The sequence below is a fragment of the Urocitellus parryii genome, chromosome 5, assembly GCF_045843805.1.
Source record: "Urocitellus parryii isolate mUroPar1 chromosome 5, mUroPar1.hap1, whole genome shotgun sequence".
Classification (NCBI taxonomy): Eukaryota; Metazoa; Chordata; class Mammalia; order Rodentia; family Sciuridae; genus Urocitellus; species Urocitellus parryii.
In genome coordinates this window covers 180,633,252-180,645,202 of record NC_135535.1, presented here as the reverse complement: position 1 = coordinate 180,645,202, position 11,951 = coordinate 180,633,252, and the positions used below count along the sequence as shown (strand labels likewise).

At 41.7% G+C, this 11,951-nt stretch overlaps 1 protein-coding gene across 2 annotated transcripts in view; it reads right to left on the bottom strand.

The window, feature by feature from the left end:
* Window positions 1-9,543: 9,543 nt before the first annotated feature.
* Dntt (DNA nucleotidylexotransferase) overlaps window positions 9,544-11,951 on the bottom strand; it is a 37,394-nt gene continuing 34,986 nt past the window's right edge. For both annotated transcript variants that reach the window (XM_026394823.2, XM_026394824.2), the window contains exon 11: window positions 9,544-9,630. In XM_026394823.2, the coding sequence (XP_026250608.2) occupies window positions 9,544-9,630 (87 nt within the window). The remainder of the gene's footprint in view (window positions 9,631-11,951) is intronic.

The following is an 11,951-nucleotide window of genomic DNA, read 5'->3' as shown; positions in this document are numbered from 1 at the left end:
ACACCTGCCGTCCAAGGAAAATCCAGGACAGTGTCAGCCAGCTTGGGACAGGCTTTGACCTTCTCTTCCTGGAGGAGGTTTCTAGGCAGCCTGGCTCCCCCATTCAGGGCCATTGCCTTTGAGCAGGTCAGACATCCTTCTGGGAAACCCCAGTCCAGAGCATCCCAGGGAACATCTGACTGCTCCATGAGTCACCTGGGTATCCGAGAAAACATTTATTTCTTTACCCAGGGCCTCTGATGGGTCAGAAGTGTGTTCTACTTTCCTGAATAACAGAATGGGTTCTATTAAAGCCCATCAACCGATGGCCCATGCCAACCCCTGCTTTTTAAAGCCACCTTGCCCTGTCCCTAGAGTTTAGTTCCCTTGACAGGAAGATTTGGCCATTTGTAAGCAGATGTGGCCAGGGATACTGGTACTTTTACTTCTCTTACATGTTGGGAAGGACCTTGGATTTACGGAGGAGTCAGCTGTGACTTCGATACTCGTGACTCAGCCCTAGCACACACTGCTGATCTCCCGGAGCCTCTGTTCTGTACTCATAAGATGGAGATGGCAGTTTTCATCCTCTGACCCTGCAGTGCATTGAAATATCCATGTCAAAAAGCCTCGCAGCCTATTAAGTAAGATACGGCTTGCATTTTGGATCATTTATTTAATTCTACTTACAATCCATTGCTTAGAATCCTAACTTCAAATTGTTTCTATTAAAAACAGTATAAGGTTCAGTGTTTCTGTAATTTTTTCTGCTGTATACACAAAAACTTATTTTGGAATAAAGTGGAAAGTAAAGTCATTTTTATGAACCTACAAAATATGTGTGGCTTTCCTTTTTCTACATGAAAGTATAAGATAAAAAAACTAAGATTATCCCAGAGACATTCCTGTACAGGCATTGTATCAGCCAGGGTGACTGATGGCAGTTCCTCAGTCTGTCATGGAGGGAAGACCCGGTATTGTAATGAGACTGGAAGTTGGAAGCTGTGGTTCTCCAACCCGGGGGTGGTGTTAAGCTGAGTGATCTTGGTCAGCTCATACAATGTGTTTGGGACCTATTTCTCATGTAGCACCAATATTTGGATTGATTTGTCTTTGAGATTACATCCACCCAGCTCAGACATTTTAATTGTTTTTTTCACAAACAAGACAAAATAAAGCCCCTCCCTACCCCTTTCTGTCTCCCTGCTCTCCCCACCCCAGCAGCACAGTCCTCTGAATTCTATGGCCCTCCTCAGCTCCTGACTTGGAGGTGGTCAGAGACACTTGTTTCACCTATAATTTTGCCAAGAAGTAAAAGTTACTTCCTAGTTTTCTTCATGGAATTTATTGTTGCAACATCATAATGCCAATTAAAGACAAAATACATCATAATGACTAATTTCTGGAAGAGTGCCAAGTCATACAATCTTTGCACTCTTACCATTTTGTTGAGAATTTTTATTGTTTAAGTATGAATTGAGTTGACTCACGTGCACTGGCTTCTTTCCTACGTCAGTGAAATGCTAGGTCCCAAGTCAACATTGGAGACCAAATGAAAAAGCTGAAGACAACTGGGTCTTCTTGGAAATGTCTCTCCACCCTCATGAATGTGTATCTCCCATCCACTCAGGGCCATGATGTCAAGAAAGTTCTCCTGGAGGGGCTTGGCCTCACGGAGAAAGATATAAGACAGTCTTTTTTTGGGGGGGCTTAAATAAAGAATAATCTGAGCTCTCTTTTTTTCCTTTTTCAATACCTGATTTAGACATAAGTATGACCTTTCCAGCCTCCAAAGGGAGCAAAAGTTTGGTTATGTCAGAGCACATTCAGGAGTGCTGTGTCTCCAGGTAAAGCGAGGAAGCCACCTCTTACCTGCCAGGTCACCTGAACTCCAGTAAGTTAAGCAAGTTATGAAAACCAAAATTGGCATGTGAGACTGGGGAATATGATGTAAGAAGGCTGAATCTGTCCAATAGGATGTAGAAATAATTCAAAAATTGATAGGAACCTTTGAAGGATTGATTGGTTCTGACTTGTTAGGCTTAAAAACTGATATCTACTGTCAGAGAATCAATTTTCATAGAGTTACACTGGCAGGGCTGAAAATAAGTTGAAAGGTGTGTGTGTGTGTGTGTGTGTGTGTGTGTGTGTGTGTGTGTGTGCATGTATGTGTGGTGGTAGAGATTGAACCCAGGGCCTTGTGCCTGCTAGGCCAGCACTCTTCCACTGAACTATATCCTCATCCCAGTGGAAAGATTTGACTGTGAGTGGAAACAAATCCTATTGAATAATTGATTGCTGACTTGCTGATCAATTAGATCCTTCTGGATCACCATCAATTATCCACCGATGAAAGCCAAAGTACAAATTTGAGTCTTTGTCTTGAGAACATGGAAAGCCTAGTTCTTCTGTTTCAGCCATGGGGGTCTCCTGTCTGCCCTCAGATGCCACAAACCATGCCCCCCGCCCCCAGCAATATGGTCTTCCTCTCTCCTCCTCAGATACCTGGGATCCTCCAGCAGCAAGGGCTTTCTCTGTGCTCATTGGATGCCATGGTCCTTCCTGTCACATGGGACTTCTCTCTGCTTTTCAGACACCATGGTCTTCCTACCAAATGACCTTTGCATGTGTATTGATGAGAAAGAGCTGGAAATTCACAGAGGCTAGGTAAATATAATTTGCAGAGCAGAGTACTGGAGAGGAAGGAGTTGCATAAAAACAGAACTCAGAGGTCTAAAGAGGGTCCTCCTTGTGTATTGACCTGAACATGCACATGAACAAACTACCCAAGGCTGGAAAAATAACCACACAAAAGAATTATGGAGAACAAGACTCCCAAGCTCACACAGGACCAGGAACAGTGCCTGTTCCCAAATGGCAAGAGTAGAAAAAAATCAGGAAGCAGGTAGAATTCTGAGAAGAGTATTGTCTCAGTTCAGGAAAGAACATTAACCGTACATTAAACTAGGGTAGGGCTACTCTAGTCCTGCCTGAAAAAACTTAAAAGCAAGAAGAGGACACATCAAACTGTTTCCAAGTAACTTAATCACATCCAAGAACAAACCTCAAGAAAACTTACAGAAATACAAGAATATCCAGCTTACTACAGGGTACAATTCACAGCATTTAGAATCAGGTAGAAAATTATTAGGTATTCAGCAATTGACTGGACTGAAGTTGTGGCTCATGGTAGAATGCTTGTCTGGCATGTGTGAGGCCCTGGGTTCGATCCTCAGCACAGCACATAAATAAATAAATACATAAAGTAAAAGATCCACTGATAACTAAAGAAATATATTTTTAAAAAAGAGGAATTGACATAGATGATTCAATTGGTAGACAAAGACACTAAAATATTTATAACTATATTCCAAATATTCAATAAGCTAGAGGAAAGATTGAGCATGTTAAATAGAGACATGGGAGATGTTTTTAAAAATCCAACTCATACATTTAAGGATTAAGACTATAATGTATGAGGGGCTGGGGATATAGCTCAGTTGGTAGAGTGCTTGCCTAGCATGCACAAGTCCCTGGGTTCAGTCCCCAGCACCACCAAAAACAAAACAAAACAAAAAAAACCTATAATGTCTGAGATGAAAAATATACTGAATGAGACTAAAAGAAATTTATACATTGCAGAAGAAAAGATCAGTAAACTTAAAGATACATCAATAAAAACTATGCCAATAAAATACAGATTAAAAAGGGCTGAAAAAAGAAGAATAGCAAGTCAATGATCCCAATAATCCATGGGATAACATCAGTTGGCTTAATAAACATGTGACGCAAGTCCCTAAAGTGAAAGGAAGCAGACAGAAAAAAAAAATATTGGAAGAAATAATAAGTGAAACTTTCAACAATGAGAACTGTAGACTCACAGATCAATGAAGTTTAAGACTCCCAAGCACAAGAAATGTGAAAAAAAAAAAAAACTGTACCAAGCTTCTTCAAAATCAAATTGTTCAGAACTTGTGATAAGAATGTAAAAGCAGCCGGTGTATGCAGACATCACATTATATCAGAGAAACAAAGATAAGGATTATACCCGATTTATCACTGGAAACAACACAAGCCCCACAGAGGGACAACATTTTTTAAAGTACAAAGGAAAAACACTGCCGATCTAGTTTTTTTTTTCCCCCAGTACTGGGAATTGAAGCAAAACCATCTTTTAAAAAAAGGCAAAACCTTTATCATATATACAAAGGTTAAAAAAAAAATTCACTACCAGCAGACCAGCACTACCAGAATATTAAAGGAAGTCCTTCAAGTAAAAGGATAAGGGTATCAGACACCAGCATCTACACAAGAAAAGAAAGTCAGCAACTCCATGGGTAAATATAAAGACTCCTGTTCTTATTGCAGTCATTAGTGAATGTCATGTTGACATTCCGGCCAACAACAGACCAAGTACATGACAGCGGTCTCATAAAATTGCATTGCCTGGTGACTCATAGCCATCTCAGTTGGTTAAGTACACTCTATGAGATTTGCATGAGAGCAAATGCCCAACGTGTGACTATAATCACACCTCTCTCTGCCTCCTGCCCCTCACCAGAGAGGCTAAAGCACTTAACACATGTTTTGGATTGGTTTCTTGTGAAAATACTGTCCCTTACACACCATGGAAATGCAGAACACAAATGCATTGCAGGCTACGGTGCTAGTCAAGTCCAAGGTCACCACTGTGAGAGTCACTAGGTCTCCCTCACTTAGTACTTCAGAAATTTCTTGACAGAACACTATATTCTTGCTCTTGGATATAAATGCCAGCCTGTCTGAAATGACTGATTTGTTACTTTTACAGTCATAGGCTTACCTTTCTGAGACGCAGTCCCCAGGGGCTGGAGCTATGGCAGGATAATATGACAAATACTAATCTCTTCTAAATGTATAGCACTTTTTAGTTTTAAAAGCATTCTTTATCTATTATTTTGTTTTATTTTTACGCCAACTCCAGGAAGTACATGGCATTGATGTTACTTTGCCAATTTTACCGATGACTCTAGGAAGTGAATTTGATTGGTCCTGTAGACTGTAAAGCAATTTGTTTTGAGAGATGATTTAAGTTTGCACAAAATGAATCATTAAGAATAATGAGTATAACTGGTAACTGGGAGAGTTTCCGGGCTGCTACAGGGATGTACTGTGAGAGGGAGGAATTTGAAATGCTTAGAGTGAATTTGGTTGATAAAAATTCATTTGAAATAGGCAAAAGCAATTCCAACTATGGCTCTCACCTGTCCCTAAGAGATCAAGGTCAGTGAGTACCCTAAAGTCCTATAAATCTTAGCCTCCACAGAAACTCTGGAGACATTTGACTGGGGCTTTGTCTCCTGTCCCCTATGCTGGCCAAATCCAGGAAGGCTGCAGTCCAAGACGCAAAACGCTGACTGCCTCAATCTCCATCACCTCCTTTTCTGGCTCCAGGGGCTTGGGACCTTCTACAGAGGAAGCCTGCAAGTAAAATACTGTCCTTTCCACAGAGGTATTATCAGCTTGTTCTTTTACCATCCCCAATCCAAAGGATCCCTAAATTATTCTTTAAACATTTTAGAGCATTACTTCATTTAATCCTCCGAAAGGTGCAAACAAAGGAACCAGCATTTTATAGAGGAAGAAACCAAGTCTCAGAGATTAGGTAACTTGTCTCAGGGACAAGTTAAAAAATGTGCATTTTTTAAATAATATTGTCCAAAGTCACAGAGCTGGTAATTGGGGAAGACCAGCCTGTATACAGACTCTGTTAAATCGGAAAAATGTGTGTCATTAACTTGCTGTGTGACATTGAGAAGGTCCCTCCCTGTCTAGGGATCTTGGTGTATCATCTGTAGAATGAGAGGGTTGGCACAGAAGGACTTTAAGGTCCTGCTCTGCATTCTTGGTTTACTTGATCCACCAAGATCTGTATTTGCCTCCTAAGGTTCTTTTAATAGCCACTAGAGGGCACTCTGTTCCTATAGTAGGAGGCACTGGGGATGGCTGAGTTCTGATTACCAGTCACCAACCTAATTGATAAAATTCGTAACCTAGGGGCTGGGGTTGTGGCTCAGAGGTAGAGCACTCGCCTAGCATGTGCAAGGCCCTGGGTTTGATCCTCAGCACCACATAAAATTAAAATAAAGATATTGTGTCCAACTACAACTAAAAAAAATATATTTTAAAAAAGTGAACAATAAATCCTTTAAAAAAAAATTCTAACCTAGAGCAAAAAAATCATATGCAATTTCAGCAGAGGGAATTTATGGAATCCCCAACAAAGCTTCTCAAATAAGAAAGCAGCATTAGAATCTTTGAGGTTCTCTGATGAGGAAAATCGTACATGGGGCTGTTGATTGGTAGGGACCTTCAGAGAATCAGAGTAGAGGAGTTGGTTAGTGAAGACAGGAAGGCCACCTGCATGTTCCCCAAAAGTTAGTCACCTGCTTTCCTCTTTCTCTCCCCATTCTCGCCACATCCTCATGCCTCTGGAAGTATTCCCTCCCTGCCCCTACACTGATCACTTTTGTAGCTTAGACAAGTATATTCACAAAAGGAAGCTTTATATCCCCACCATAAGCAGAAAACTGTGCTTTTGTAGCAGATTAAAATAAATGCCTTTATGGAATGTAAGCTTTATGTTTATAATCATAGACAATTCTGACAATTTTGTTCACTGTTCTACACCTGTACTTAGAAAAATGGCTGCTCTCAATAAATATTTGTTGATTATATCAGCATAAATATAGTCATCTACATACTATCTAAAATAATATTGAATATTGTCCCTGGGAAACACAGGAGCAGCAAAAGGGCCAGGAGACTATCTCATGGATTGTGATCAGACGCTGTCAACAGGGAAGCAGTGGGAAGGTGGCCGGGTGTCGCAGCCTACCCAGAGCCCATATGCCTGCTGCAGACGGACAGGCCTGTGCGGCCTAGTTTTCCAAAAGTAGCCATACATCCTATTTTTTTTAAATGTGCATTCTTTATAATGTTGTTGTAATTTTTTACCTTTACTTTATTTATTTACATGTGGTGCTTAGGATCAAACCCAGTGCCTCACACATGCTAGGCACGCGCTCTACCACAGAGCTACAGCCCCAGCTCTGGGGGAAAAAAAAAGTGCATTTTATCTAGTTTTAAATACTGGTCACAATTTTTAAAAATCCCTAAAACACAGCAAAGACCAAACACAACACACCTGTGGGCTGTTTTAGCAGAGGGGCTGCCAGTCTTCAACCTCTGTTATCAGCACAAAACTCCTTTTCCTCTCTTTCAAGTGTATGAGAGAAGTCTTGGGAAGATCCTTTCCAAAAGCTCATTCCAAACAGGAAAGTTCGGGCTCAGCTGCCTCTTGACTGTAGAACCTGGGGGTCCTCTGCACTTACTTGGACTGCTGTGGAAGATCTAAATCCTCCCATTCTTTAAAACCAGCTGGGATCTGTCCTCTGTGAAGTCATCCCCAGTCTCCCCAGCCTGGAGGGACAACCCGGGACACCCTAGAGTTTCTATCCTGTATCGTCCTATCCAGGCAATTGCTCCTCTCCTCCAGGTGACAGCTCCCTTACTTCTGCACTAACCAACCTATTTTTCTCTATCATCGTCATTTTGATGTTCATTTTCCTTGTTTTCCAGGCCTCTCCTCTGAGAGGATGTTGATTTATTGAAGAAGAAAGCTGAATTCTAAGTATTTATCCCTGATGGCCCTGGTCTATGACTGACCCTGCTTGCTGACTCCTCAGTGGGCTTTGAGGATATAATTTCTCTGGTTACCAAGATGGTGAGGGTGCCTTTGGGTAGACTCTGAGGGGGCCAAGCAGGTGGGCATCTCTTCCCCAGGCCACACCTCCCAGCCTCCCAGAATTGTGCACCTATTATCCTTGGTACCCCTGTTTCAGTTTCACCACGACCACAGCCAGTCTTGAATATTGTCCCTGGAAAACACAGGAGCAGCAAAAGGGCCAGGAGACTATATTATGATGCGTCTGATCACAATCCATGATGTGATGCGTCTGATCCCCAAGGCCCCTGATGGTCTGCGGAGTGGCTGGTCCTAGCTATCTCATCCAAGGTGTGCTTCTCAGCATGTCCAGCTGTGCTCCTTTGTCAACCCTTGGTTCCATGAGATCATTGTCCCAGGCCCCCTTTAAGCCTGATGGGATGTCTAGAGGAGCTTTGATTCGAGTGTCCTTCTGCACACATTAGCTCATGTGGTCCGAGGTGCTCCACGACTTCAGGCAGGGGGTCTGGATCTCCCCACATTAACAGGACTGTTGCAATCATTCCCTCACTTCCCTGGGGGCGTGGGTTGTTCTTGCCTTCCTTGTATTTAAGGTCCATCCTCCAGCCACTCCCTGACCCTGTCCCAGGACATTCTGCTAACGTTGTGTTGTGGGGCTGGGTTAGGGGAGTAACATTACCCAGGAAGAGGAGCCTGGGTAATGTCAAACCATAATGGGGAAACACACACACAGAAAGCGGGATGTGGTGAGCCGTGGAGCCCTGATGTGTCATGCAATACCTGACCACAGGAACGGGAATTCCCAAGAAGGTGAATCTCCACGGAAGCTGATTCTGCTGGGGGCCTCCCCCCATCCTCAGGACCACCCCTTTTCTTCCCTCCCTGTGGCTTCGTCAACGCTTCCCTCTGGCTTTCCTTTCCTGAATATGGGCTAATGGTCCTCAGAGTTTGCCTCCAGCTTTTCTGCCGGCTGAGGCCCCCAAACCTGGGACAGATGCCTTCTAGGTCCTTCAGACCACAGGGCCTAGTCTGTGTCCTCCTGAAGGGAGCCGCAGTCAGAAAGAGTTGGCCCCTGGAAGTTCCAGAGGCTCCCTCCCTTCCCTTGGGTGCCCGGGATAAAGAGCCTAAGGAGATCACCTTCCTGAGAAGGACTCCAACGTGAAAAAAGGAGGGAACTATTCCTTAGGTGGCTTGGGACACTGCACTTCCTTCTGATGGGGAGCAGGGAGGATCTACCCGTGCCGTGGCCCTGGGCTGGGGCACTCGGAGCCCAGCTCCATGGTGGTGGGAGAGCTGCTGGCTTTGCACTACACTGAGCCAGTTAGCAGTCAGCACCAGTTCCTCCCGAAGCTCCAGAAGGAGCCCAGAGTCCCCCTTGGAGTCTCTGCATGTTCTAATTAAGCCCATTTGTCCCCTTAAGAGAAACCACAAGCTCTTTATTATTCCATTATTTCACTTGTGTTTAGAAACATTTTATGATAATTGAGTGAAGAAGACACCATCATCCCATTTCCTCCTATTTTTATTGAAGATAACCAGTGTTACAGCTATGCTGAGGGCAAAGTGAGTTTTGAACGATTCCTTGGTGGGTCACAGTGACAACCCCATTTCTTTAGAAAAATGCATTGTGAATTCTAAGCCGTGGTTGCACAAAAGGTCTGTTAACACCCATTACCACACGCTTCCTTATCATGTCTCAAAGCAGCTTATTTCTAGTAGCTATCTGTATTTCAGTAAGTCCTAAAGAATTCCAAACTTTCTTAAGGAATCCTTTGCAAATATGAAGCATAATTTATTTAACCTGAAAAGAACCGGAACAAAATGTTGATAACTTTTTCCTAGGCATTTCTTTCCCATGGTTCAATGTAATCCAATCCCAGATGTGCAAAAATTTCTTCTTCACTTTCTGCTTTGAGAAATATCCTCTGAAAACATAACAAGAAATAGTGTGCATTCAGTTATTTTTCTTAAGCATCTCAGTGCAGATACAGTGAAAATGTGACTTGTAAAACTTATTAGAATGAATTATTACAAAATACTTTGTTTCTGAATATATAAGTCATCATAACCAGTTTCTGTAAATTTTACATTTTTTCCATCCAAGAATATGATTGTTATGGTTTGGATGTGAGGTATCTCCCAAAAGCTCACATGTGAGACAATGCAAGAAGGTTCAGAGGAGAAATGATTGGCTTGTGAGAGTCTTAACCTAATCAGTGAATTAATCTCCTGATTAGGATTAACTGAATGGTAATTGAAGTGGTAGGCTGTGGCTGGAGGAGGTTGGGAATTGAGGCTGTGGCTTTGGGGTATATATTTCTCTCTGGCAAGTGGAGACGTCTCTCTCTCTGCTTCCTGATCATCATGTGAGCTGCTTCCTTCAGCCACCATGATGTCCTGCCTCAACTTGGGCCCCGAGGAATGGAGCCTTGGTGAAGGTGCTCCCCCTCCCACTGTCTTGACAAGGTCACAGTGACCTTGATGAATGCTGGTTTCCCTTGCTAGTGGAAAACCGAAACCATGAGACCCTTTTTTATGTAATTGGGACTTTTCATTTTCATGCTCATATTCCTGACAGGAAGCATGAGTATGCTTAATGCCAAACCAAATTAAATTTCAGATGGCTAGAACATAACAGGTAGCTCATGCCTTGAAGGCTATTCTACTACCTCTCAGTATATCGAGGATAAAATATAAGACTGTTCTACTATCTCAGTACATTGAGGAAACAACTGATAATGGACAACAATCATTCTCCAAAAGGTCATGAGAATTTTAGGTACCACACTGATTATATCAACTAAGAACCCAAGCCCATATTTCAGGCCTCTTAGAAAGTCTAATCATTATGTTTATTGCACAAAGCCCACCATAGGTAGTTTTGTTCGTTAAGGGAAAGTTATGTTATACACTTAGGAAAGTTAAGGCAAATAAAGATACATTCTCCCCCTTTCTATAAATCCTCTTTTACCTCCAATAGGGACCTATGTTAAGCATAGTTAATGTCGGTGGTAAGTGGACTGAGGTTCAGAACTTGCGTTTCAGTGAGAAAGATTACAAAGATATAAGAAATAGTGCACCTTGTCTAAGAAACAAAGAAACTCTTTGAGAAAGCAGCCCAACCAGTTTTATGAGAATAAATTTAGAAATTAATTAGCTTTATAAGACATATTTTTAGAATAATGTTAGAAATATTATTTTATTTAGATTCTTAAGTTTAGAATTCTTAAGTTTTTAGCTGTATGGGTTCTTAAGATGCTTTAAGAATAGTTTATAGACTTTTGTATAAGATTTAAGGGGACTTCTTTAGATGGGAATTTTAGATTGGAAATAAAGTACAGATGTACTTTAAACTTAAAGGTTAATAACAGGTTAAGAGACTTAGAGTCTGGTTATGTAGTTTGGCATCTGTTAATAAGAAAATAGTACATCTTGGGAAAAATAGTACATCTTGGTAAAATCTGAAAAATGCAAATTAGTGACGCATTTTATTAATGATTTTGTACCCATAATAAGGAAACGTCACATCTTGGAAAAATGTAAATTGATGTCACATTTTTCTATACCCCTAATGATTGTTAAGGAAATGTCACATCTTGGCAAAATTTGGAAATTGTATAATTAATGATGTATTCTGAATCCATAATGATGAGAAAAATTGTAATAAATGACCCAGAGAAAGCTGCATTAGAGCTCTCTCTCTCTGGAGATTGCTCCAACGGAACGACTCCTTTGCGCTACTTACCACAGGAACCCCTGGACCCCTGGACCTCGCTGGGGCAGAACCCTGGCAGAGCCTGATGTCTATGGACTGAGACCTCCAAAACTATGAGCCCCCAAATAAACTTTTCCTCTCCTGAAATTGTTCTTGCTGGATATTTTAGTCAGAGTAGTGAAAAAGCTGACTAAAACAATGATACTTCGTGAATTAAGATAAAGTTGTGACATCTTTCCATTTAAGCAACAGGCATTAGCAGTTCTTAACAGCTGTTCACTAGAACCACCAGATGGAGCTGTTTGTTTTTTTTTTGTTTTTTTTTTTGTTGTTGTTGTTGTTTTAATTGAAGTTTGAACCACATCCTGTCCAAAGAAATTGAAGCTTCAGGAGAGGTCCTGTCATCTCTCTATTTAAAAGTTCTGGATAATTCTAATGTGCAGTCAGAATCATGTGCTGCTAGTACTTATAGGACACTTAACTACTAAGTGTTGAGTTCTCTAGTTTCTGCACCTGTTCCCAACCACACCA